Source organism: Polypterus senegalus, chromosome 4 (assembly GCF_016835505.1).
Source record: "Polypterus senegalus isolate Bchr_013 chromosome 4, ASM1683550v1, whole genome shotgun sequence".
Taxonomy (NCBI): domain Eukaryota; kingdom Metazoa; phylum Chordata; class Cladistia; order Polypteriformes; family Polypteridae; genus Polypterus; species Polypterus senegalus.
Window position 1 is genome coordinate 19,073,747 of NC_053157.1, and position 27,873 is coordinate 19,101,619.

A 27,873-nucleotide genomic window follows, 5' to 3' on the forward strand; every position below is an offset into this window, starting at 1 on the left:
CAAAAAGTTTGTATACGGAAAGAGCTGTTCCATATATGCCCTTAGTGTGTCAATTATTCTTGACAATAATTTTGCTGTGCAGTTTATTCTATTTCTCCTTTCTTGTAGTGTGTTTTTCTGGAAAATGGAAGAAAATTCAAAAATATGAGAGAAAATCGCTCTTGTTATTAAGCCTCTTGATGAACAGTGCAGGATTTTGAGTGAAAAAAAAACATCATATTTTAAAAAGTAATGTATAGATAGATAGATAGATAGATAGATAGATAGATAGATAGATAGATAGATAGATAGATAGGCACTGTATAATAGATAGATAGATAGATAGATAGATAGATAGATAGATAGATAGATAGATAGGCACTGTATAATAGATAGATAGATAGATAGATAGATAGATAGATAGATAGATAGATAGATAGATAGAAAGGCACTATATAATAGATAGATAGATAGATAGATAGATAGATAGATAGATAGATAGATAGATAGATAGATAGATAGATAGATAGATATGAAAGGCACTATATAATAGATAGATAGATAGATAGATAGATAGATAGATAGATAGATAGATAGATAGATAGATAGATAGATAGATACTTTATTAATCCCAGGGGGAAATTCACATACTGTACTCCAGCTGCAGCATACATAAAGAACAATATTAAATTAAAGAGTGATAACAATGCAGGTATAACAGACAATAACTTTGTATAATGTTAACAGTGTTAATGATGCTGTTTTCTGCTTCTAGAGATATGGAAGGAAATCAGATTCGAGGCATAGGGAATGGAACATTTTCCTCCTGTGGCATGTTAACCGTCTTGTAAGTAAAAAATCAGAAACCTTCACCTTTGCTTTACTATCTGTCAGTATTTCTGTGTACATACTGTATGTGCATTTCAAAAGAAGGATTTGTTCTGCTGAATTAGTTGTTGAAAAACAGACAGATTTGTAATTATTTCAGATCTCTCCATTTAACAACAAAGATAACGTTTCAAACATGCAAATGTTCAAAAGGAAATGATTGCTTATGATAGAGTTTCATTTTTCACAACACGTTCGGTGTTATTGTATTGAAGCAAATGAAAACCTGTGAGAAATGTCGCAAAGTCCTTTTTCGTTTTCAGGTTTTTCTTTTTCATCCCTCTGATTGACAGTCAAAAGCCAACAAACGTTCTGTAATTTCCAACAGTGCTAATTACACGTTCTGTCAAAAATGTTGCTTGAAATTTGGAGCTAATCTATAAAAATGTAAATTAAGCTGTATAGAATAACTAGGCAGGTAAGGCAGACAGAAAGGATCAGAGCGTCAGTCTTAAGGGCCCAATGGCAGGATAATATTTTTGGGTCCTCTAAAAGACATTAACACCTAAGCAGATGGTTAAATGTTAAGTGCTTGATGGTTTGACCATCTTTGCATCTGTCTTTCTGCTCTAAAACGTTCCAAGAAGGAAGAGACAAACACAGCATAGAGGATTCTCCCCTTCTAATACCACAAGACAAATAGATAACAAAATTAAAAAATACTTGTGCGTTGGTCACACCACAACAACATTTATGTTAGGTAGAATGTCCAGTGGAGGCCATCCAGTCTTTTGGTCTTGAACCCCTACAGGTTTTTTTGGTTTGTTTTTTCTGTTCTTTTCTGCCATTTGACCACCTTGAGCTAAATTATGTGCATGAAAATGTGCTATAAAAATAAATTTATAAAATTATTATTAAATTAAAACTAATAAAATAAATTTGACTCCGTGAGAACCCTAAATCCAAAGAGGACTGTTTCATTTATGTTAGGTAGAATGCACAGAGGGGACTGGGTGGTCTCATGGCCTGGAACCCCTGCAGATTTTATTTTTTCTCCAGCCGTCTGTTTTTTCTGTCCACCCTGGCCATCGGACCTTACTCCTTTTCTATGCTAACTAATGTTGTCTTATTTTAATCTCTTATTTTGTCTTTTATTTTTCTTTTCTTCATTATGTCAAGCACTTTGAGCTACTTTTTGCATGAAAATGTGCTATAGAAATAAATGTTGTTGTTGTTGTAAATGTTGTTGCTGTTCCACACATGTTAGTGTTAACTGATGCCGTCTTGATAATTCTTTAGCGCTGTATATCTTGGTGGCTTAAAACTAAAACACCAAAGGGTATTTTTCTATTGATCAGTGTCACAAAAGCGAAATTAAATCCAATATAATTCAACTTTTTAAAACAATAAAATCCAAGAGGTGAATACAAAGGGCTGAATTGAAAATTCCACATTCTCTTGATACAGTATTTACAGTAAATGTGACATTGTCAGAAATACATTATTAATATGTTAGCACCACTTGTTGTTGTTTCTACGTACCATTAATATTGATTTTTTAATGTTTTTTTACAGTAAATCAGGGTGCCTAATAAAGTGATGATTGTATAAAGCTGTAACTGTAGAAACCGTAGCTTCTTTTCTTAACCATCTTGGAGTTAACCCAAAGCATGAATCGGCCTGGAATTCTGTCTAAATATGGTTAACCACAAGTCTGACTCGGGGTGACGTTTAATGAGGCAATTTACATTTTTATATCCAAATAACACTCAGGACAGCATTCTGCTGCCAGCAAGTGGATGAAATAACATCAAGCCCCAAAAATAATGAATATTTCTAAGCGTTTTAATACTTTAAGGTAACTCAACAGTATTAATAAATGATATGTACACGAGATGCTATAAAGTCAGTTTTAGAACAAATTGAAACTGAACCATTAGTAGAATCAAGCGATAGTGATGACAGTGTGAACTAGTCATTAGACGTTGGCACAGATAGTGATGCATACGCCACTGTACACAACATCAGTGATACGGCGATTGACTTCAATGGAGTAAAACTGCAGCAGGGTGCAGTGTCTGATCAAATGGAATGACAAAAAATACGTTTTGTACTGACATTCTACAATCTCATGTGCAAGCAACAGAAAATTATTATAAGAGACATGTGCAAAGAAATACGCTTCTACTGTCTCAGTTGAAATGTTGGTCTGTGTGTTGGTGACTGTTCCAAAAATATCACACGAAGGACTTGTACTAAATCTTCATCAGTTCAGCAGATTCCTATTGTTTTCATGTTGACATTTTGGTATTTATGTTTCTATTAACAGTTACATTTTTTATTGTTGATAAAAATGTAATTTAAAGTTTTAGACTCACTTTTTTCTTGGAGAAACCATAACACTAAGGATGTAATAAAGTGTGAATGGGTATTTGTATGATAATCTTTTCCATTTGTTCTTATTATATATCTAACAGTATTTTATCTTTTTTGGGCTACAAGTTGTGAATTTTCTTAATTCATTTCTGTTTTTCCTGTAAGGGTGTTGCAAAGGAACAGAATCAGCCACTTGCATGAGAATGCATTCTCACCGCTCCGCCGTCTAGGAGAGCTGTAAGTGTCATACATTTTCTTTCAGAAAAAAGATAGATAGATAGATAGATAGATAGATAGATAGATAGATAGATAGATAGATAGATAGATAGATAGATAGGTAGATAGATAGATAGATAGATAGATATGAAAGGCACTATATAATAGATAGATAGATAGATATGAAAGGCACTGTTAGATAGATAGATAGTGTAAGAAGAATGCTATATAGCGCCCGACACGACACAGATTGACACTGAGGCACGTTTAAAATAGAACAAATATTTATTTTTCTTCGCCTGTGGGCTACGCCTTCCTCGTACCCACAGACACAACACAGTCCCAAAGCACAGTACACTAAGCACACTCTTGTTCTCTCTTCCACCACCACTCCTCCTCAGCAAGCTTTGTCCTCCTTCCACCCGACTCTGGCCACTGAGTGGTGGTCGCTGGCTCCCTTTTATTGGGTACCCCGAAGTGCTCCAGGTGCTTGATTGGCAACATCTGGCTGCACTTCCAGGTAAGGTGAAACCAGTGCCCAAAAGGGCCCAGCAGCACCCCTGGTGGTGGCTGTGGAACCCCACAGATCTGCACAGAATTCCAGCCCCCATGAAGCCCTGGAGGAGTCTGAGGCACCACTGAAACCAAGGGAGGCTGCCATTTAGCATCCAGGGGGAGATACTGGGCTTCACACCCTTGTCCCCCTGGCAAATGTGGTGAAGGGGTGTCCTGGCCAGGCATGGGCCCCGGCCATCTGTCATGATAGATAGATAGATAGATAGATAGATAGATAGATAGATAGATAGATAGATAGATAGATAGATAGATAGATAGATAGATAGATAGATAGATAGATAGATAGATAGATAGATAGATAGATGAGTGTGAGGGTATGTAGGTAGATAGGTAGGTAAGTATTTCAAAAATCTTATACATGCTTTTATCACCTGCCCGGGGTTTGTTTCCTGCCTTGTGCCCTGTGTTGGCTGGGATTGGCTCCATCAGACCCCTGTGACCCTGTAGTTAGGATATAGCGGGTTGATGATAGATGGATGGATGGATGCTTTTAGCACAGCAGATAAAATGATTGCTTTGAAAGAATTACATTTGAAGAAATTGTTCCTGCTGTGTTTCCTTTGTTAATTAATTCACAGTTGCTGAATGTTTAACAAGTAGAAAACAACAGGTAGGATGAAAAAATTCTGTCTTTGTTCAAGTTGCGTTTGAATTACGTACAGTACTGTATCACATCTTCACCCAGCACAGTGATCCAGTCTAATGGCTCAGTGAAAGGCACCTCAGATACCATGTGTTTCTACCCAACTGGGTTTGCAAATGTGGCCGGTTTAAGAATATCTCACCAACTTAGTTAAAAATGCCTTGCTGTTCCATGTACTGGCAGGATTGAATTACCTTTAAGATATCTTAAAATAGACACATTTTCAGATATTTACAATTAATTTGAAGATAACTTCAATGCAATTCCAGAGATCTTAAAATGTATTTTGAGGTCATTCTAACTGCTGATTCAGCTTGCTGTAGAAGGTAACACCAGCTACTTTCTGTTGCATTATGGGGTAGAGTAAGCATTGAAAGCTCTTCTGTATAATGCAAATGCTGAATTGGTCTCTTTGCTGAGTGTGTGTTGTCTATATTTTAATGTATGTCTTATCAGGGACTAAAAACATCATTGTTTGGATGCTTGCGCATGTTCCACACCCAGTATTCTCAGTAAGTCAACTAAGTGCTCATGTAATACAAACATGGCTGGTCTCCTGCCTAAGGTACTGACTGGAAATGGCGGGGCTCTGACCTGAGATCACATGCTGTAGTAATTATATGGTCATTATTGAGCCTTGGTCTTTTTGTTAATTTGGTTTCTTCCCAATAAAAAGATAAGAATTGCTCTCAACATACTACTAACACTTTATTAAATCTGTATTTAGCAAGTCAGTATTATGCATCTTTTATTAGTTTCTCTTTTATTTTTGTCACAGTGATTTATCAATCAACCGACTTCAAGAAATACCCCCCAACTTATTTTCTGGACTTGATGAACTCTTGCAGCTGTAAGTAAAAAGTAACTGTGCTAGTTTATTTGTGTCACTGTCAACATGTCATCATGGGAGGCTCTATCAGTTTTTTTTAATTTATTGTCTTCAGATGGTTGCTTAAGGAGACCGGGTCTGTATCTGTGTAAAGCTTACATGTTCTCCCAGTGTGTGAATGTATTTTTTCCAGGAAGTACACTGTTTTTTCTGTATATATTCTGTGATTGTGAGCCAAACTGGGTATTCTAAACTCTCCCAGTATGCATGAGTATAAATGACTGGTGCCACATCCAGTGGTTTCTATCATGGTCTCAAAGCTGCTGCAGTAGGTTCTGGCTCGTGTTCCTGAAATAAATAATGAATGAAATTTGTAGCGATAGTAGGGAGCAGGTTGAGGAGACCCTGGAAATGTGAAGATATGCTCTAGAGAGGACAGGAATGAAGGTCAGCAGGAACAAAACAGAATACATGTGTGTAAATGAGAGGGAGGTCAGTGGTGCAGATGAAGGGAGTAGAGTTGGCGAAGGTGGATGAGTTTAAATACTTGGGATCAACGGTACAGATTAATGGGGATTGTGGAAGAGAGGTGAAGAAGAGAGTGCAGGCAGGTTGGAGTGGGTGGTGAAGAATGTCAGGAATGATTTCTGACAGATGGGTACCAACAAGAGTGAAAGGGAAAGTCTACAGGACAGTAGTGAGACCAGCTATGGTATATGGGTTAGAGACGGTGGCACTGACCAGAAAGCAGGAGACAGAGCTGGAGGTGGCAGAGTTAAAGATGCTAAGATTTGCATTGGGTGTGACGAGGATGGACAGGATTAGAAACAGAGGACATTAGAGGGCCAGCTCAAGTTGGATGGTTGGGAGAAAAAGTCAGATTGGCGAGATTGCGTTGGTTTGGACATGTGCAGAGTAGAGATGCTGGGTATATTGGGAGAAGGATGCCAAGGATAGAGCTGCCAGGGAAGAGGAGTAGTTGAAGGCCTTAGAGAAGGTTTATGGATGTGGTGAGAGAGGACATGCAGGTGATGGGTGTAACCGAACAAGATGTAGAGGACAGAAAGATATGGAAGGAGATAATTTGCTGTGGCAACCCGTAACGGGAGCAGCCAAAATAAGAAGAAGAAATAACGAACATTGTCTTTAACACAGAACTTGAGATCACCTCAAAAGCTACACAAATACTGTAACAATTATGGAGTGAAATCCGAAACGCTCCTAATTAATTTAGAACAAATATTGGTAGAAATGGAGTTAGTGAAGGGCTGAAGCGTGCATATTGGTTATTCTCACACTGAAAAAAAAGAACACTAAGAGACATCATGCACTGGCTAAGTAGCCTCCCTCAGGCGTGACTGAGATGTTGTGGTCTTCCTTCAACTTGTGTTATAACTCCAGGCTGCCCCTTGTGGGGTGAGATCATCAGTGGAGTCCCTTGTGCTTGAGCCATTATGTTTTCTAATTTTTTAATTATAGCATTGGTCATTGTATATGAAAGAAACTCGTGAAATTTACAAATTGCACTAAAATTGGTGGGATAGCTGATATGGCAGAGACAACAAAAACAATAAAAAATCGACCCTTGTGACATGGGCAAACACTTGGGGAATGCAGCTTAATGTTTAAGGGTGACAGGCAGAGAAAACGACAAATTAGGAATACAAGATTGGTGAAACTGACTTACATGAAGTAGCTTCTGAAAAGAATTTAGAGGTTTACAATTTCATCATCTTTGCAATGTGCATTAGCAAATAAAATCTTTGGTTATACTGCATGTCATACAAAATCTCTTCGATATACGACAAGGAATGACAACCTCAGGCTCTATAAAGTGCTATTGAGACCATATCTTTAGCCCACATGTTGTATCATGGAGAGGCTTTAGAAAAACACTCCTTTAAACATAAACCCCTTTTCAGATGCACAGATTCTTTTCTCGTAGACCCACAGACACTTGTCATAGCTCTGTCACTACTTTTGTTTGCCTGTTCTTTCATTTACTATCCTTGGGGATATATCATTCTCATTTGCAATGCACTTGCACCCAGGACTACAGTCCACTACCTTTTGTAAGTACCGTGTTTCCCCAAAAATCAAACAGGGTCTTATATTTATTTTTCCTCCAAAGGAAGCGCTAGGGCTTATTTTCAGGAGATGTCTTGTTTTTCCATGAACAAAAATGTAAATTTGTCTCTATTATTTTTTTATTTTAATATTTTTTAATTATAATTAATATTTTTTATTATTATTTATTTTATTTTTTATTTTTTTCTCCAGCCGTCTGGAGTTTTTTTTTTTTTTTTTCTGTCCACCCTGGTCATCGGACCTTACTCTTTTTCTATGTTAACTAATGTTGTCTTATTTTAATTTCTTATTTTGTCTTTTATTTTTCTTCATTATGTAAAGCACTTTGAGCTACTTTTTTGTATGAAAATGTGCTACATAAATAAATGTTGTTGTCGTTGTTGTATTATAAAAAAAAAATATTGGAAGTAGACGATAAGGGATTTTCTCCTTAGCGTGCGTTCAGCCCCCCCTTCACAATGCGAGCGGCAGAGACATGAAGTGGCTGGCACGCAGCGCGCCCCCGGTGCCCAACCCCTTCTTGAACAAAAATGTACATTTATTCAAATACAGTCATGTCATTGCCTTCTGGAACATCATCATAACTCTCCCAAATCCGAATTCCATTTTGAATTTCTTGCGACTCCATTTCCTTTAGAATAATTGGCCCAATCTCTCATGTCTAGCAATAGAGCTTTCCTTAAATGAGTACCTCTTGTCCACGTAGCCTGCTCGTAGTGCATTCGGATATCCAACTTCTTCTCTTTGCAGAAAGCAGTAAAATTTTTGCCCTGGGACTCCTCCACAATTCCTTCCTGGTACTCGACAGAATAGCTCTTTCTTTTTGCACTCATCTTGTTGGGGGTTCAAAATACCGGTATTATTTCCTGTTCATCTGTGTACATACAGTAGTGGTAAGTGTTTATCGCTCATCCATTGACGCCTGCACGGGATCGTAACTAGGGCTTATTTTCGGAGTAGGGCTTATATTACAAGCATCCTGAAAAATCATGCTAGGGCTTATTTTCGGGGAAACACGGTAGTTCCTTCAGACTTTACTCAGCTATGACTGTCACTGCAGCCTTCTTTTCAGAGCATCCTCTCTGATTGGCCTAGCTGAGAAAGAAACTTAGTTCTGGTGCCCCCATTGGTAGAACAGAGCAAAGCAGAAATGGCAGGTTGAAGAAACTTTAACCTTCAGGCTTTATTTGAAGGCAGAGTGCTGGCTTTGTGGCTAAGGATCATCACTGGAACTGGTTGTTGGTTCAAATCTCATTACTGCCAGCAGAGATTCTACTCTGTTGAGCCCTTGAAAAAGGCCATTAACCTGAAAATTGCTCTGCCGTGTTGTACAATGGCTTACCCTACACTTTCACCCACTAAGGTCATGTGAAAAGACAATTTCCCATTGGGGAGTATCAATATTAATCAAGACAAAGATTATTCAAATAGCAAGTGCAATAAACAAAAGCAAAAGTGAGGCAATACACAAGATACAACCTAGATTGTCCTGTATTTCCGTAGGCAGACAAAGATCAGCAACACTTCCAATATGTATGCCGGTATCCAGGTGCCTATTTGCTTTGTGTTGCTTTGGTCTTTAATCTTTAACACTAGAATTACCGGAGCCTATGAAAAAACTAGTAGATCCGTCCCACCTTAAATCACTTTGCACCTCTCCGTCAGCGTCTTTTGTCCTCTAAATGTGTTGATAAGCAGCAAACAGCAAGCAGCCTAGCTATCACAATCCCCCACTCCGCACAGTTTTCTCAGCTCAAGTCTGTTTACCTGCGTGTCAGTTGCTTAGAGTTGTATAGAGTGAGAAGTCAAGCAAAATGACACCATTTATAAATACTATATCGTTATTTGGAACACATGCATTTCATGTGTGTTCCATGTCTACAACGATCTTTGTAAACACATCGTTAAAACAGAAACGTTTTTCATGTTTTGGTCATAATTGACAAAATGTAGACATGCAGTGTATAATGTGTGAAGCCTGGATTCCAAATATCAAAGAAACACTTTCACAAAAGGTACAAATATAACAGAACAAATGCGCTTTTATTCAAAAATATAACTGCAGAAAAAAAGCCCACGTTAGGGTGCGACATTGACACACTTTTGCTATGATAGCTTCGGTGGTGCAACGGTATCAACTGTTGACTGGTAATCAAAGCTTCATGGGTTCGATCCCGGACGAGTCCATTTTGAGAAGTGAGCTGCTCATATTCTTGCTATTTTAGAATAAAAACATACATTTGATTCCAGTCTGTAACAGCCAGTGTAATTTATGATACTTGTAAAAGTTAGCTTTGTTGTTTTTTTCAGTTTTATTCTCTCAGCCATATTCATGATCTCACAACTCCCCCACTCAACCCTGCATTTGACACTGCTGTTTTCACATAGACGAGCTATAACACAGATAAACTCACATCATGACGAAGGTTGTCAGTGAAAACTATTTGCCCCTTCCTGATTTCTTATTCTTTTGCATGTTTGTCACACAAAATGTTTCTGATCATCAAACACATTTAACCATTAGTCAAATATAACACAAGTAAACACAAAATGCGGTTTTAAATGATGGTTTTATTATTTAGGGAGAAAAAATCCAAACCTACATGGCCCTGTGTGAAAAAGTAAATGCCCCTTGTTAAAAATAACCTAACTGTGGTGTATCACACCTGAGTTCAATTTCCGTAGCCACCCCAGGCCTGATTACTGCCACACCTGTTTCAATCAAGAAATCACTTAAATAGGAGCTGCCTGACACAGAGAAGTAGACCAAAAGCACCTCAAAAGCTAGACATCATGCCAAGATCCAAAGAAATTCAGGAACAAATGAGAACAGAAGTAATTGAGATCTATCAGTCTGGTAAAGGTTATAAAGCCATTTCTAAAGCTTTGGGACTCCAGCGAACCACAGTGAGAGCCATTATCCACAAATGGCAAAAACATGGACCAGTGGTGAACCTTCCCAGGAGTGGCCGGCCGACCAAAATTACCCCAAGAGCGCAGAAACGACTCATCCGAGAGGTCACAAAGACCCCAGGACAATGTCTAAAGAACTTCAGGCCTCACTTGCCTCAATTAAGGTCAGTGTTCACGACTCCACCATAAGAAAGAGACTGGGCAAAACGGCCTGCATGGCAGATTTCCAAGACGAAACCACTGTTAAGCAAAAGAACATTAGGGCTCGTCTCAATTTTGCTAAGAAACATCTCAATGATTGCCAAGACTTTTGGGAAAATACCTTGTGGACTGATGAGACAAAAGTTGAACTTTTTGGAAGGCAAATGTCCCGTTACATCTGGCGTAAAAGGAACACAGCATTTCAGAAAAAGAACATCATACCAACAGTAAAATATGGTGGTGGTAGTGTGATGGTCTGGGGTTGTTTTGCTGCTTCAGGACCTGGAAGGCTTGCTGTGATAGATGGAACCATGAATTCTACTGTCTACCAAAAAATCCTGAAGGAGAATGTCCGGCCATCTGTTTGTCAACTCAAGCTGAAGCGATCTTGGGTGCTGCAACAGGACAATGACCCAAAACACACCAGCAAATCCACCTCTGAATGGCTGAAGAAAACAAAATGAAGACTTTGGAGTGGCCTAGTCAGTCCTGACCTGAATCCAATTGAGATGCTATGGCATGACCTTAAAAAGGCGGTTCATGCTAGAAAACCCTCAAATAAAGCTGAATTACAACAATTCTGCAAAGATGAGTGGGCCAAAATTCCTCCAGAGCGCTGTAAAAGACTCATTGCAAGTTATCACAAACGCTTGATTGCAGTTGTTGCTGCTAAGGGTGGCCCAACCAGTTATTAGGTTCAGGGGGCAATTACTTTTTCACACAGGGCCATGTAGGTTTGGATTTTTTTTTCTCCCTAAATAATAAAAACCATCATTTAAAAACTGCATTTTGTGTTTACTTGTGTTATATTTGACGAATTTCTCTACACTGCGCCATATGTATCTTGCGTTGATTGAAACAGTCCAGGAAGTCTTCTTGCTTGAGGCTCTTCAACAGGTTTGCCGTTTCTGTCTTCCCTTCAGGTCACTTTTGATTTTTGGGAACAAGTAAAAATCACAGAGAGCTAAATCATGCTAATAGGGAGGATGATCGAGAACAGGAATGTTTTTGTCAGTCAAAAATTGCTTTACAAAAAAACCAGTACGATCATTTTCAACAATCTGATTCACCGTTTTGATGTTTTTATCCGTCCGAGACTGGGTGTTGAACGTCTTCCGCATTTTCTTGTCCTTCCTAGAAATGTCTGTGCCACTGAAAAACTTGTGTGTGAGACAAACTGTTATCACTGTACACTGTTTTTATAATTCCACAAGTTTCTGTGGCCGTTTTGTTCAATTTCTTGAGAAATTTGGTGTTGATTTACTGTTTGATTTTTTCACTCGATATTATAGCTGCAATTCGTGTAGCGATTGTTATGCAAATACTGACCTGGCTATTCACAGGATACACCTAACCAATCAGCGATTTGAGAGGGCGTGTGGGAGGGGTTCTATGATTCACGTCACGACCTCCAGACTGTTTTCCAGGAAAGCCCCAAGCCCAGTCCGGTTATTTTTGTGTCTCACCTCGTATTATTGTGATAGCGAGTGTGAAAGTAAACTTAAAGGCAACTTTAGGCTATTGTTGAATTGGTAGTCCTGCTGTAGATATATTATTTGAATTTGGTTAATTTCGTATGCAAGCAGTCCCCGCGGTACGAATGAGATCGAGTCTGTCATTAAAGTCGAATTTGTGGGTAAGTCAGAACAGGTGTATATGGATCTTATTTAACGTGAGTTAGAAACTGAACAACTCTATGGACAGGTTTTAAGGAATGAGATCCTGGCATACTTTGGAGAGAAACAAACGGCTAAAGAAGAAAATCCATTGCATTGGTGGAAGACTAATGAAGCCAGATACCACATTCCAGCCAGGCTTGCAAAAACCTACCTGTGTATCGCTGCTACCTCAACACCATCTGAGGTGTCTCTTTTTGGTTTTAGGCAACATAACTTCCAAAAAGAGAGCCAGCCTTAGCCAAGAACATGTGGATATGCTAACATTTTAAACTGCAACTCAAAACTCTTGTAGAACCAATTTACATCCCTGGTGACAATAGTGGAGCTCATTAAGCATTTGATTTTAAACAACAACAATATTTATTTCTAATGATGTAGCTCAAAGTGCTTTGCAGGATGAAGAAAGAGAAAATGACAAAATATAATAATAAAATTAGGCAATACTAATTAACATAGAATCAAAGTAAGGTCTGATGGCCAGGAGGACAAAAAAAACAAAACAAAGAAGAACAAACCCAGACGGCTGGAGAAAAAAAAAAAAACAAAATCTGCAGGGGTTCCAAGGCCATGAGACCACCCAGCCCCATCTAGGCATTCTACCTCACATAAATGGTGTTTAGGCTTCACATGGAAGAACTTGATGATGATGGTCATGTGGACCTCTGGCCTTCAATCCATCAATGGAGGGACATTATTGTGCTTTGATTGGGTACACAGAAAACTAGAAAAAGAACAGCAGGGTTAGTACAGATTTTGGAGCATTCGAATTAAATGCATATACAGAATATCAGAGTTAAAGCTATGAGAAAGCCATGTTAAAATAATGAGTTTTTAGCAGTTTTTAAAGTGCAGATACTGATGTGGCAGTTTCTTTTGTAAGCTATGGTTGGAGCAATTTAATTACCATAACTAATTTGGTTATGTTTTGCTGCCAAACAAAAGAAATAGTTCATTGCACTTTTTTAACAAAAATCCGAATAAAATTTTGGTGATAAAAGCAGGTTTTTAAAAAAATTCTGATTAATCGATTCATCGAAAAAAAGAATCTACAGATTAATCAATGATCAAAATAATCACATAGTCACATCTGTCCGATAAATAAATTCTTTTATTAATTTTGAAGACTTCGGATGGATAAAATCACATGCAAAATTTCATTTAAACAGTCACACACAAATAAATCACACAATTGAAAGAAACAGAGACACTTTTAACTGTAACCTCTGTGGTCTGTAGCAGCCAGTATGGGTTTGTCAAGGCATTTTAATATGGTGCCTTTCTCTACTGTTGTTTCAGGATTGACTCCTAGTTACCTCACATGCTCGCTCTGAGGGGCTCTACTAAAAACTGACTTGAATACTTATGCAGTCACTTGTTTTGTGTTTTATATTTATAATTAATTTATGCCACTTTGCAGAGGTATGTTTTCATTAAGAGATTGAAGTGTGTTAGGTGGCGCAGTGGTAGCGCTGCTGCCTCGCAGTTAGGAGACCAGGGTTCACTTCCCGGGTCCTCCCTGCGTGGAGTTTGCATGTTCTCCCTGTGTCTGCGTGGGTTTCCTCCCACAATCCAAAGACATGCTGGTTAGGTGGATTGGCGATTCTAACTTGGCCCTAGTGTGTGCTTGGTGTGTGAGTGTGTTTGTGTGTGTCCTGCGGTGGGTTGGCACCCTGCCCAGGATTGGTTCCTGCCTTGTGTTGGCTGGGATTGGCTCCAGCAGACCCCCGTGACCCTGTATTCGGATTCAGCGGGTTAGAAAATGGATGGATGGAGTGTGTTAGGTCTTGATCTACATCAGAAACGTCAAATTAAATCCACTGCGATTCAGTGTTGTATAATAATATAAAATGAAAAATTTCAAGGGGGTGAATACATTTAGCATGGCAGGGATAGGAATCAGAGATCTGTTCCAGGCTCTATTCTTAGAAAAAGTACTGAAGCTGAGCCAGAGCAGGATGAAAGATCCGCAGTGCAAAGGGAGTAACGCGTAAGCAAATGACAGATGGATGTCGGGCCGGGTGAACATGCTAGAATATGCCATTTCAGCAGTTAGCCAGAACGAGGAGCAGGGACACATTTTGCATCATGTGGGCTTTTTAAGTTACTGAGAGATGACAGAAAATATCCCATATCTCCCATGTCACTCTTTTATTATGGCCAATTTTAAATGTATACATTTTTTAAAGTATGTTTTACACCCCTATTGGGAGTTTTCACTATTGGCCAAAATGAAAGGTTTTCTCAGTTGAGTGTACTTTTTATATTTTATTAAAAACAAATGTTAAAAAGCCTTTTGACGCATGTTATTTAAGTACAGGTTCATTGTCTTTGAAGGGCATGCTCAAAATATGATTGGAGAAAAAGCATTTAAAAAGGTCCTTCAACTAAAAGTGACCTAAGGATATAGGCTTTAAGTGAAAATGGCATCTTTCAAATTCAAATTCATTTTTAATGACATGCGTGCTCCTGAATACTAAGTTGCCTTAAAATAATAGAATTTGGTGACAGCTCCAAATTTCCACTATCTAGTGCTGTCATTTGGATTGTATAAAACAGAATAGATGAGGGGTTTCATTAAATGTTCAAAAAGCCTTTCTTCCGCATACCACATTGTGCAGTAAGTCATGATTAATAATGATGGCAGATCATTTTCAGGTTAATTGAATTCTGCGATCAACTCAACAATTAGTAATTCAATGCCAACACCGGAGAAAAAAAAAGACTGTATCCATTAATCTTTCATGATATCATTAAAGTCTAACAAATATTAGTTAATTTAAAGATCCAAATCAATAAAGTTTCTGTGCAATGAATGGAGAAACATTGTCGGTAATAAAATGAACACATCTTTCTTTCCTTTATGATAAATTGGTTTAGTCACAAAAAAAGCAGCAGTGAATAGCAAGAATGAATCCTGAATGAGAAACCAGTCTGCTGCAATTCACATTTGTGTGCCCCCTATAATAGCAGCATTCTGAGCTGCCAAGTCAAACTAATGGACTGTCTGACAGAGGCGACTGGGGGATAGCCATGGGAACATAGTGCTACACTACCCCAGGTCAAAACTGTCAGTCTTGCTTTCCATCACCTAATTTAATGAACCCATATTTTCCAGTAAAGGGCACAGGAAGAGAAACGGGAAAAGGCATAAGATCACAACAACCCAGGATGGAAAGGATCATTCACTAAAACACATCTCAGTAGAGTGGCATCAAGAGGACTATGCAACACTTTTAATGACGAATGTCGTCTCAAAGCACCAAAGTACTGATCCTACAAGACTTGTAGTTTGTCACAGATAGTGTGGCGGATGCCCAGGACGCTTCTTTGGCATTGAATCCGGGGCAGCAGCCATGGGAGGCTTATTTCTTCCCCCGGGCCACAATTCTGGAATACTGAAGCTCGTCCCTGTTGGGCTCCATGGCCACCACCAGGGGGAGGTGAACATCTTCCTGAGCCCATGTGGGCTGGAATGCAGACACACCCAGAAGTGTAGTCTGAAGTAGGTTAATCATCACCTGAAGCACTTCCAGGTGGGCTATGAGAGGAGCCTGCAACCACTACTCGAGGCGCCAGAGTCGGGAAGAGGAGGACAAAGCTGCCTGGGAGGAGTAGAGGAAGAAGAGTGTGTTTTGGTGTTTTCTTTTGTGTGTTTTGGGGAAGACGTGCCCCACGGCTGAAGAAAATGAAATCTTTTTGTTTAATTTTTACATGCCTCCGCTGTCAGTCTGTGTCGGGTTGACACCAACAGAGCGCCTTTGCCACAATAGATAGATAGATAGATAGCTCTAAAGCTCTTTAAATAAATACATATATAGATAGACAAATAAATACGGTCTGAAAATGCACCAGAATGACTGAAAAGGAAGACAATTTAAAAAGAAAAAGAAAAACTTCATATGTAACATATTTTTGTTTTTTTTAATCCCAGTCTGTGTCTGCACTGATGCATAGTCATTTAAAAGTGGCATTTTATATCTAAAACAATCCTCGTTCACACCAGCATTTTCACAATGTTTACCAAAGTATCTCCATGCATGTCCTTGAAATGTCCTTGAAGAGATGGTAACACTGCCAGCCATGGCATTAAATGCTAAACTGTGATGACTACTCAATTATTTGCTTTTTGTTCATGTATGCAACATTCAAACTGTACATAAAGCAATTTGGGTGCACACAGGCAAGCAGCCCAACAAGCTAAATGGAAAGCAACTCCTCTATGTCCGCTATGTTGAAATACGGTTTTCTTCTGTGAAAGATGACATATCAAGTAATGAAACTGTCATGATTCAATTTCATTTGGATTATTTGCTATGCTTATATTTTGTTTTGTAGCGCCTTGGGCACGGTTCACCAACAAAACCGCGATAGACATATCGCCGGCAAATGAGCGGCGACAAACCCGCCAACTGGTTTTCGACAAATGCGCGCCGACAAAAATGCGAGAGGCCAAGCGAGTGGGACGCCTTGCTGCAAGTCTTCCTACATATGCAGGGTAGTGATCTTAAGGACTATCTGCGTGCCGTGCTGATGGCATGCCGCGTCTCATAATATTGACTTCTAAAATAAACATTATTATATATGTTTTTAACTAGTAATTTATATTTAATGAAACTTTCGCGATTTTGTCGCGCGCGTTTTAATCGCCGCTATTTTATCGGCGCATATATGTCTATCGAGCAAATGTCGGGTCACACTTGGGCACCATTTTGGGTCGTCAGACAACACCATTTTGAATTCCATTAGTTGGGTCCACTTCCTGCATTTCTAGGCGCTTAGCCTCTAAGACCAGGACCTGTGATTAATCGAAGTGACAAGATTAAAGGATAGCTTTAAATTCAATTTCCCGTTCCAGTCAGCGTATACCAAACCTCTAAAAGAAAAAAGAAATAATTTAATCTCTTCTTGTGTGGTTACTTTTGGCTTTGACTCTTTTTTTATTCTTTCGACTTCGATTCCTAGTTCTCATTGTGGGATTCGTTTCATTTGGGGGGCGGCATTGTGGCGCAGTTAGGAGACCCAGGTTTGCTGCTCGGGTCCTCCCTGTATGGAGTTTGGGTTTCCTCCGGGTGCTCCGGTTTCCAATGACATGCAGGTTAGGTGCATTGGCGATTCAAAATTGTCCCTAGTGTGTGTGTGTGTGTGTGTGTGTGTGCGCCCTGCGGTGGGCTGGCACCTTGTATGTTTCCTGCCTTGTGCCCTGTGTTGGCTGGGACTGGCTCCAGCAGACCCCCATGACCCTGTAGTTAGGATATAGCAGGTTGGATAATGGATGGATGGGTTTCATTTGGTTCTTGACACGCTTTTATTTTACGAGTGATGTTATAGTCTTATTTTTTACTTTTTAGTATACTTTTTAACTTAATATAAGCATGGTTTTCAAAAAGTATTTTTTTTATATGTCCTGTATATTATTTTCAACTTTTTAGTCGTGTGTTTGTTTTAGTATAATTTTGTAATCAATATTTTAACACTTCCTTTAATATTTCTATCCATTACTAACGCCATCTATTAGTGAAATCTTTAACTATTCTTCATATGAAAATTTAATTTCTTAATTAACAAGAATTAATTGATCAATTAGTGAAACTGATTATTCGTGTATTGTCGTCTGAAGTGAGTAAGTGACTTGCAAAATTTCAAGTCATTTGGACAATAGGAAGTGGGTTAAATATCGATTACAAGATTTGTACCAGATAATAAACAGGTGAAGTTAAAATAAGCGTGGTAATAATAATAATAATGATACAAATACGGGGAGAAAGTACAAGTCCTTGGGAAAGGCTGTTGGCTACATGCAACATGCAAGTATAGAACTAATTAAACCTAAGATAATAAGAATAAGCTGCGGTGGGCTGGCAACCTGCCCGGGATTTGTTCCTGCCTTGCCCCCTGTGCTGGCTGGGATTGGCTCCAGCAGACCCCCGTAACCCTGTGTTAGGATATAGCGGGTTGGATAATGACTGACTGACTGACTAATAAGAATAAGAATTAACTGAATTCTCCACCAAAAATATTTTTCATGTTGTTAATCCCATGTACAGTATACATAGGGTGGTCGAGATCTAATTATGCACTTTTCATTACGCTATAACTTATTAAGTTTATTACACAGAAAATCACCCAAAAAATCCCGGACCATCAAGAAGTGTGCAAACTGACGACATGAAGAATCGCACTTCACGCCCAACTGGAATCGTCCCCGCATAAATCAAAGTCATCCAGATGATCTGGATCTGCATAATTAGATCAGGACCCCCCTGTAGTTTGTTGTGATAGTGAAGAACTTTTTTTTTTTATCTCATGTTTACATCCAAAACAGAGAAAAAAAATGATGAATCATTACAAAGACAACAGTGACAAGTGGCAAGTGATGTAAAAAATCTGACGTTACACATGTCACATAATCCACATGTTGGTTATCCAGTCACGTGTTCAAAATGTATAAAACACATGAATTTTTTTGCTAAAGTATCGTTAAGTAGATACTTCCGGAAAAATCAGCACACATCACAAAAAAGAAACGTAACGTGCCGTTTTTGAATTTTAGATCCACCTCTTCCCCTCATTCTTTCGGCCAAAAGACATCTCTGCAATTCAAAAAATACAGTGAATACTTTTTGAATCTACTGTATGTACTGTACAGTGTGTATGTGCTGCTCTTGTTTTCTAATGTAACTGCTTGTAACTCGGACTTTGGAATTGTCCTTGGGTAAAGGTGTCAGCCAAAGAAGTAAATGCAGGTGTTCCAGGACCACCAAAGTCAACAATTCTCAAACCTGGTCATTTGACATGTTCATATTGTGAGATCCTTCTATATAAAAGCGGTCGGGATTGTCCTTCCGTCCCGTGAGTGCTACGCAGGCGCGGAGTTTCACACACGCCCTGTCCATTTTGCAATGCACGATGGGATTTGTAGTTTCGTTTTTCCAGGTAAAAGATGATTTTCTACTCCAGACTGTGCGATATCTTCTTCTTCTTCTTTCTTACTATATAAAAGCGGTCGGGATTGTCCTTCCGTCCCGTGAGTGGAAAGCGTAGCGTATTCCGCTTATCACAGACTTACTACTTGCAGGTTGCGGTACGGCGACATGATGTGAGCAGATTTCTGGTGCTCCCATCGCTCCCTTGCTTTTGTGTGCGATGCGCTGGAAAAATAGACAAAATGATGTCTCTGGAAATAATTCATGTTGATGGAGTACAAATGCCTCACCGCGTAGTAAATATCAGGGGGGTTCAAAAGGGCGACCACTATATAGAAAAAAGTTGAAATTTCATCACAAAAATAACAGAAACTACGAGTATTAAAGTAATATCGCTCAAATGCAATATAACCAAATTAATGAGTTTGTATAAAATATCAAATTGATCTACATATTGAAGTGCCTTAAGAAGTGGTCAACTTAAAAGTCACTCGCCTTAAAAGGCGGGTCAGCCTAGTATTAGAATACATTTTGTGACAGATAGGGGGTGCTATTGCTCCCTTGAACCCCTGTGCAAGACTCCAGACACCAAGTAAAAGTCCAAATGTTGACTTTATTTAAATGCCACAGTGCACAAAGCACCCTCTCCTCCACTATACTCATCACAATAAACCAATCGTCCACTCCCAGACGCGTTGCCACCCTTCCACCCAGCTCAGCTCTCCGTCTGGGAGCTCCCACAGTCCTTTTATACACCCTGACCTGAAAGTGTTCCCAATCCCCAGTCCATGTGATTCTCTTATCACTTCCAGGTCAGGTACAAGTCCTTCTTCTCGCCCCGAAAGCACGTCGCTCTTCCGGGTTATAGGGCACAAATGATTGTTTGGTCCTCCCTGCAGCTCCCTCTAGATAGATAGATAGATAGATAGATAGATAGATAGATAGATAGATAGATAGATAGATAGATAGATAGATAGATAGATACTTTATTAATCCCAAGGGGAAATTCACATAATCCAGCAGCAGTATACTGATACAAAGAAACAATATTAAATTAAATAGTAATATAAATGAAAAGAATTAAAATAAAATTAATGTTCGCATTTACTCCCCCGGGTGGAATTGAAGAGTCGCATAGTGTGGGGGAGGAACGATCTCCTCAGTCTGTCAGTGGAACAGGACAGTGACAAAAGTCTGTCACTGAAGCTACTCCTCTGTCTGGAGATGACACTGTTCAGTGGATGCAGTGGATTCTTCATGATTGACAGGAGTTTGCTTAGTGCCCGTCTCTCTGCCACAGATGTTAAACTGTCCAACTTTACTCCTACAATAGAGCCTGCCTTCTTAACAAGTTTGTCCAGGCGTGAGGCGTCTTTCATCTTTATGCTGCCACCCCAGCACACCACCGTGTAGAAGAGGGCACTCGCCACAACCGTCTGGTAGAACATCTGCAGCATCTTACTGCAGATGTTGAAGGATGCCAACCTTCTCAGAAAGTATAGTCTGCTCTGACCTTTCTTACATAGAGCATCAGTATTGGCAGTCCAGTCCAATTTGTCATCCAGCTGCACTCCCAGATATTTATAGGTCTGTACCCTCTGCACACAGTCACCTCTGATGATCACAGGGTCCATGAGGGGCCTGGGCCTCCTAAAATCCACCACCAGCTCCTTGGTCTTGCTGGTGTTAAGTTTCTAGTGGCCCCTGTGGTATCCAGCAGGGTTGTGTATAAAAACTACATCGTCCATGATTCCCTGCTGGTCTTCGGGGCACCTCCATACTGCAGGGTGGGCTCCATCTGGCGGCCTGGGGGTATTGGCTGGGATAACAAACCGGCCAAAGACCACAATTTGAAAAAAAGTTGTTCTTTTTTCCACAGGAATATTTCTTTTAACCCACTTTTGGAGCTAGAAGTGGACCATTTTGACCATCTGAGTAAATTAAAGTCTCTGTAAGTACTAGAAGTATTCTTGTTGCAGACATTTTAATTATTATTGGATCTATAGGACAGTTGCATTCTTTTTTATGGTGCATTTATTCCTTACTAATACTGTTAAAATGGAAAAATTGTAAATTAGTGTTTTTTTAAAGGTCAAGTTTAACCCTTAGTTATTTCATTTCACACTATTGTTGTTTAGCAATATTGATTTTCTCAATTTAATAAGTCACTGACATTTTGCAACAAATTCACTATTTCTGTTGGGGCTCAAATTAATTTTAATGTAAATAAATGATACCCTAAAAAACTTAAAACAATTGGCTATTGATGACAAAATGGCACACCAACTCCTTTACTTCCTCAAACTTACCATTTCTGAGGAGGCTCCACTCCACCCATTTATGCTCTCCAGTGTCGGTTGTTGCCCAGATAAACCCGTTCTTGCCAGCTGCATGGCCTCCTGGTACTGCACGTGATATTATGATCTGAGCTTGTTTTATTTTTCATTGGCGCCTTTTAATCTAAAATTTGCTAAGTAAAGGATATGGAGGAAATGGCACGTGTGCTCGCACACCATAATGTACCATAAAAATGAACCCAGTAGTATGGTTATAAACATACACACATGCGTCGGCCGTAAAAATATCTATTTTGTACGTTGGGTCGTCTCAGTTGGAGTTTCTGGTGTGTGTTCACTGCATTCATTTCCGCATGTTGTTACACACGGCATTCACTGCATATCTTTATGCTATACGCCACTTGGAAATATACATGCAAGATTCAAAGTTGTGAAATTTGTGCCACATCCATGGCAATACTTATTAACAAAAATACATATGAAATGTTACAGGGCCTCACTAATGTTTAAACTAGTCTAGATAAACACTCATTGCCCTCTACTAAGCACTTTGAGTAGTGAGAAAAGCACTATGTAAATATAAAGAATTATTATTATTAAAATTACAGAATCACTTTTTCCTCATGCTGTATTAACTATTTGGACGTAACGTTCTTATGCTTCTTTGTTGTTCAATTTACAGAAGTATTGAAGGCATTGAGATTCAGAACATACAAAGAAGAATGTTTGAACCTTTAAAAAACTTAACTCACATGTAAGTATAAGTGCATAATTAAAACAACTTTATTAACTCGATTAACAAAATTAAAGAGAAATTTCTTAAGCCATTTCACTTGTTAAGCCATAAACGTTCTCTTTATTTTTAAGTGTGAAATTGTCACATGTGCACAAAATGCTTGCTATTTTGCATGTGTATGCTAATTGCTTATTATATAAATTCTTCCTCTGAGGTGGGCTGGCGCCCTGCCCAGGGTTTGTTTCCTGCCTTGTGCCCTGTGTTGGCTGGGATTGGCTCCAGCAGACCCCTGTGACCCTGTAGTTAGGATACAGTGGGTTGGATACTGGATGGATGGATGGATAAATTCTTCCTGAATTGTGGATGTTTGTGGAAACTTGTCTTGATTTTCCACACTGTCACATTTAAGCTCATATTATCACAAAATAGTAGTGGTACAAATATTGATAAGGTTGTTTAAATAAAACACAACATAACAAAAAAGAACAGAAAAAATATAAAAATACATGAGAATTCTCTTCTCCAGTCTGTCAGCATATAACCATTATACTTTCTGTCATGACCTTGTGCCTTACCTTTCTAAAAAACAGTATGTAATTTAAGAAAAAAATATAAAAAGTCTTTACTCTCCTACCCTTTGTATATCTGTCTTCAAAAAGTGACAATGATGGTGATTAATGCAGCTCCTTCAGTGTGACAGATAACTAGATGATACTGAATAATGAAGGGTGCCATATTTTGTAGATGGCATGCATTCCCCGAAAAGGTTCTTTCATCTCAAGCCTAATGCTAACTCAAAAATACCAACACACGCCATTAAACAGATGGCAAAGGAAAAGCACATTAACAGCAGAGCAAAAAGAGCACTTGCCTTGACTTTTCATGGAGATTCAACTGGGAACAAGCGGCTGTAAAGGCAGCACATCAGCAAACAAGAGAGAAGAGAAAGGCAAGTGTTTTGTATGAGCCTCAGGTTTGTGTCCAAAGTTTGAAAAAAAGGTGCAATTGCTAGATGACTCAATGGTGTTGCAATGAGACAGCACTCACATGATAGATAGATAGATAGATAGATAGATAGATAGATAGATAGATAGATAGATAGATAGATAGATAGATAGATAGATAGATAGATAGATAGATAGATAGATAGATAGATAGATAGATAGATAGATAGATAGATAGATATGAAAAGCACTATATAGTAGATAGAACCTTATTTTTCCGGGTTTTCCATATTCCCAGTTTTGCCTGTCCTAAAATAAAGTTAACCAGGTTAATATTTGTATTCGTTTTGTGTTTTTTTTAGCTCTTTACCCCAAACACAAACACCGTCCTATTATAACAGACCCCCAGACCCTCAATCAGCTGCTTTATCATTTAAAAAAAAAAAACAATCTCTCACAAAACATAAAACAGTGAAATACAGTACAGTCTCCCTCAACCCACAGAAAGGGCAGGTATCTGAAACCCCTGGACAAATAACTGATAGAAAGGAGTTCACAGCAACTATACCATGCAATATCCTCCACTGTAAATCCCCTACCCTACTGGTCAATGGTGGTCTATATAGCGCTCTCCAGGCAGGCAGTGTTCCTTCAGGAATGACAATCTTCTTCCTCCACTCCTTCTTTACTTTTACGCAGATGCTGTAGAGCTGTTTTCCTTTGATGGTGTTTAAGGGCAAGTCTCTCAGATCTTTTGTCGCAAGTAATCTGATGGTGTCATTATTGTCCCAATCTCCTACTGGAGGCACCACGAGTGTAGTGAAAGTCGGATCCTCGGGTGGCTTCAGCTGGTCTTTAAAGGTGTCCTGCAGGAGTGTCCTTACTTCACTTCCTAGAGATTCCTGGAGAGAGTGCACTTCTGTCTCTGCTGCTACGGTTTCTGGACTTTTCCAATTAAAAATGGTCATTCTAAATGTTCATTCGGTTGTTGATTTGTATTTTACAGAATCTCAGTAATAAATAAATAATAATAATAATATTATTATTATTATTATTATTATCATTATTATATTATGACAAACAACAAAAAACTTCACATTCACACCAGAATTAGTTTAAAGGAAAAAAACATTTGACTTGGAAATCACGGGGTCCCAGTTAGGCAGTCTGATTGATTTGAGGCAGTAGCGTTTTTTGACATTTTTTGAGTGAATGTCCTCAGTGTTGATGTGTCAGAGAGAGGATGTGTAGCATTGTTCATAATGGCACTCAGTGTGGTGCTGAGGTGTCACCCACTGCACTCGGATCCCAATCCATGTGGTTTATCGTGTGGTGGGTGCAGCAACATGCTATCAACACATGCTCCCAACTTGTGCTATGACCTCCAAGAGGTTCAGAGTGTATCCCATAAGTGAGCCAGACTTCTTAATCAGCTTGTTGATTCGGTTGGCCTCTATTGAAGTGATGTTACCAGCCCAGCACACCATAGCATAGAAGATTACACTAGCATCACAGAGTTGCAGAAGATGTGAAGGATGTCACTTCCCACATTAAAGGAACTCCTAAGTCCTATGAAACAATAGCCTTCCACACCCTTTCTTATGTAATTCCTGTTTTTTATGAGACCAGTGCAGCTTGTCATTGAAGTGGAATACGTGTTTCACAGTGGCCCCCTAGGGAGCCCTAAGGATGTGCATGCACACTGTTTTTGACTCTTTGAACTATGTTGCTTTATTAAGTACATGAAGAATAGGTGCATACCCCTTAAAGAAGTTTGTTGCTTCCCTGGTTGTGATTGGCAAGCAGGAGAAGGATGTGGTAAATGAGAAATGTGTATCTCTTATTGAAATATTATTTGAAATATTTTCCAACTAACTAATGCAATTCTTTGCATTCCCCATTTTCCTCCATGATTTGAAATTCTATCAGTTTTATTTTCTAATTTCTGTAATTACTTCTGTGACTCGTATTATCAGTTGTTTCTGTTTTACACATTAACCAAATTCTGTGTTTTTCAGATACTTCAAGAAATTTCAGTACTGTGGGTATGCGCCACACGTACGAAGTTGCAAGCCCAACACAGATGGGATTTCTTCTTTCGAGAACCTGCTGGCCAATGTTGTCCTCCGAGTCTTTGTTTGGGTAGTTTCTGCTGTCACCTGCATCGGGAATATATTTGTCATCTGTATGAGGTCTTACATCAGATCGGAGAACAAGTTACACGCTATGTCCATCATATCTCTTTGTTGTAAGTAGTGCTTAGAAAGACCTTAATGGCAATATTTATAAACCACTAACATGAGTTTAAAAAGCGAGATCCTGAATTTATCAAGAAAATGTTACTCCTAAAATTCTGTTTCTCAGTCTTATCTATTAAAATTTAAGATATGCTTAATTTCATCTGTAGGGCCAGTTTGGAGTATAACCAGGATATCCATACATCCATCCCGCCATATCCTAACTACAGGGTCACAGGGGTCTGCTGGAGCCAATCCCAGCCAACACAGGGCACAAAGCAGGAAACAAACCCCAGGCAGGGGGCCAGCCCACCGTAGATAACCAGGATAAATGATAAAAAATACTATTTTTTTATTTACAAGTGTGACCACAAGGGGGCACACAGCAAACAAAGAGATTATTCCACGATCATGTGCCGTGGGAATTTTCAGACCCCCAGTCTCAGTCCTTAGTAAGACCTCATCTTTCCCTTGGTTGCATTCATGTGAATTTCTGTTTTATTTTTAAAATTTATTTCAAGAAAATAACATTGCATACAATCAAGCAAATTTATAAAATTGATGACTTCAAAGTTAAACTAGGGGAAAAAAAAAGTTCAAAGAGGAAGCAGAAACAAAAAAGGCAAAACCAAATTCAACCTCCAGTCGAGTGGAAGAAAGGAGTAGTGGTAAAAACAGCAAAAAAAAGATAACATATAAAAAATGAAATATTCTTTTCCACCCGATATGAATGCATGAATGGAGAGGAGACGAGTGGAGGCGGCAGAAAAAGGACTACTGGGAGCCTGGACTTGAGGGTGTGTGGTGCAGGGGCACTGGGTTGTGTGCTGTGAACTGTAAAAATGGAAAAAAAAAAAAAACGTGTGGTGTTTTAAACCATCGGTGTCTGCCTGTCTGTGTCGAGGCTGGACTCCACAGTGTACAAGCCGTCCATGATATCCAGAAACCTAAAGTGGATCCTGCGAACCCTCGGTAGTCCCAACCCAACTGCTTAATTAGAAAGCAATACTTGCTAGTCTCACCTTATTTTATGGCTTGTTAGGGCTCATTTATACTTCACGCTCAGAACACTTGTGTCCGCATCATGGCTGCCACGCGTTCCCAGCGTTCATTTCACGCGTCCTCTGAGCAGGTCCTCAGAAATTAACACGACGCGTGCGCGAGTTGCAGTACCAGCAAAAAGTCGGGGGGCGCAGTGTGGTAAAAGTCGGAACTTGACGTCAGAGTCTCTGTTTATTATCTAATGTGACAGCAAGCCTCTATGGAGATCCTTCGGGGATCGATGTGCGCGCTTTGCTGTTTGATGAATGGTTCAAAGTGTTGAAGCAAAATGCCGACATACAGATGCATTCGTGGTGCTTTTATATTCAAGCGTCGCATATTCCCGATCGTAATGACACGATACATTTTAAAAGTCTCACATACCATCTTTTGTGCCGTCTATTTTTTATTTTTTTACTTTACCTGCTGTCAGGTACAAGAAGCTCGTAGCGATGAAAAACTGGGATGACGTTTACGACGGTCTGCTTTAATAATAAAGTAAACTACGAGGTTAAAGTGGACATTTCGAGATTAAAGCCGAAATTTCCACTTTAATCACAAAATACACGTTTTCACCGTGTCTTTTATTTTTTTCTCAGTGGCTCAAATACAGCGCTATACATTATGTTGGCGATGTGAAGTTGCAAAAAAATAGACGGCACTGAGACTTTTAAAATGTATCGTGTCATTACGATCGTACGGAAGCGTATTAGGGCCACGGTGAAAGAAAAAATACGGACACAGCGAAAAAAGACTAAATGTCGAGATTAAAGTCGACATGCTGACTTTATTCTCGACATTTACATCGAGATTATAGTCGACATGTTGACTTTATTCTCGACATTTCCACTTTAATCTCGCCATTTATGTCGAGATTAAAGTCGACATTTACACTTTATTCTATTGTTTATTTTGTCAGTAGAATGTCGCAAACTAAACTTCATCTTTAAATGAATGTTCAATTTACTAGATTTTCTCAAACCCTTCATTAATTAATGTAGCACATTAAATGCTTTATATTAAGTGTTCCCCGACCCAGTTTTAATCTCTATGCGCTTCTTCAACTGACTTCCTCTTGCACTGAGAGGCGCAGACAGCGATCGCCGCACATTGACTTCATGATGTTCCTGCTCTAAGAACATTCAGAATACTAAGAGAAATACTTGATATCTTCTTCACGATGAAATGCATTAAAGCAGGTATCAAACATGGGTGGCGGGGGCACGGTGGCGTGGCTATAGAGCTGCTCCCTTGCATTAAGGGGTTCCCAGTTGTATGTTCTGTGTAGTAAACTTTATGGCAAGTGTGACGAGGCTCCAAAAAACTGGATATATAAATGGGTATCGCACAGGTTTAACTGGAATATC

General features: G+C 39.1%; 1 protein-coding gene across 1 annotated transcript in view; it reads left to right on the plus strand.

The window, feature by feature from the left end:
- The window catches only part of rxfp1 (relaxin family peptide receptor 1), a 176,199-nt gene that overhangs the window by 118,812 nt on the left and 29,514 nt on the right, over positions 1-27,873 (plus strand). The window contains exons 10-15 of the mRNA XM_039752700.1: positions 755-826; positions 3,349-3,420; positions 5,397-5,468; positions 21,131-21,202; positions 22,231-22,302; positions 25,247-25,476. Of these exons, the coding sequence (XP_039608634.1) occupies positions 755-826; positions 3,349-3,420; positions 5,397-5,468; positions 21,131-21,202; positions 22,231-22,302; positions 25,247-25,476 (590 nt within the window). The remainder of the gene's footprint in view (positions 1-754; positions 827-3,348; positions 3,421-5,396; positions 5,469-21,130; positions 21,203-22,230; positions 22,303-25,246; positions 25,477-27,873) is intronic.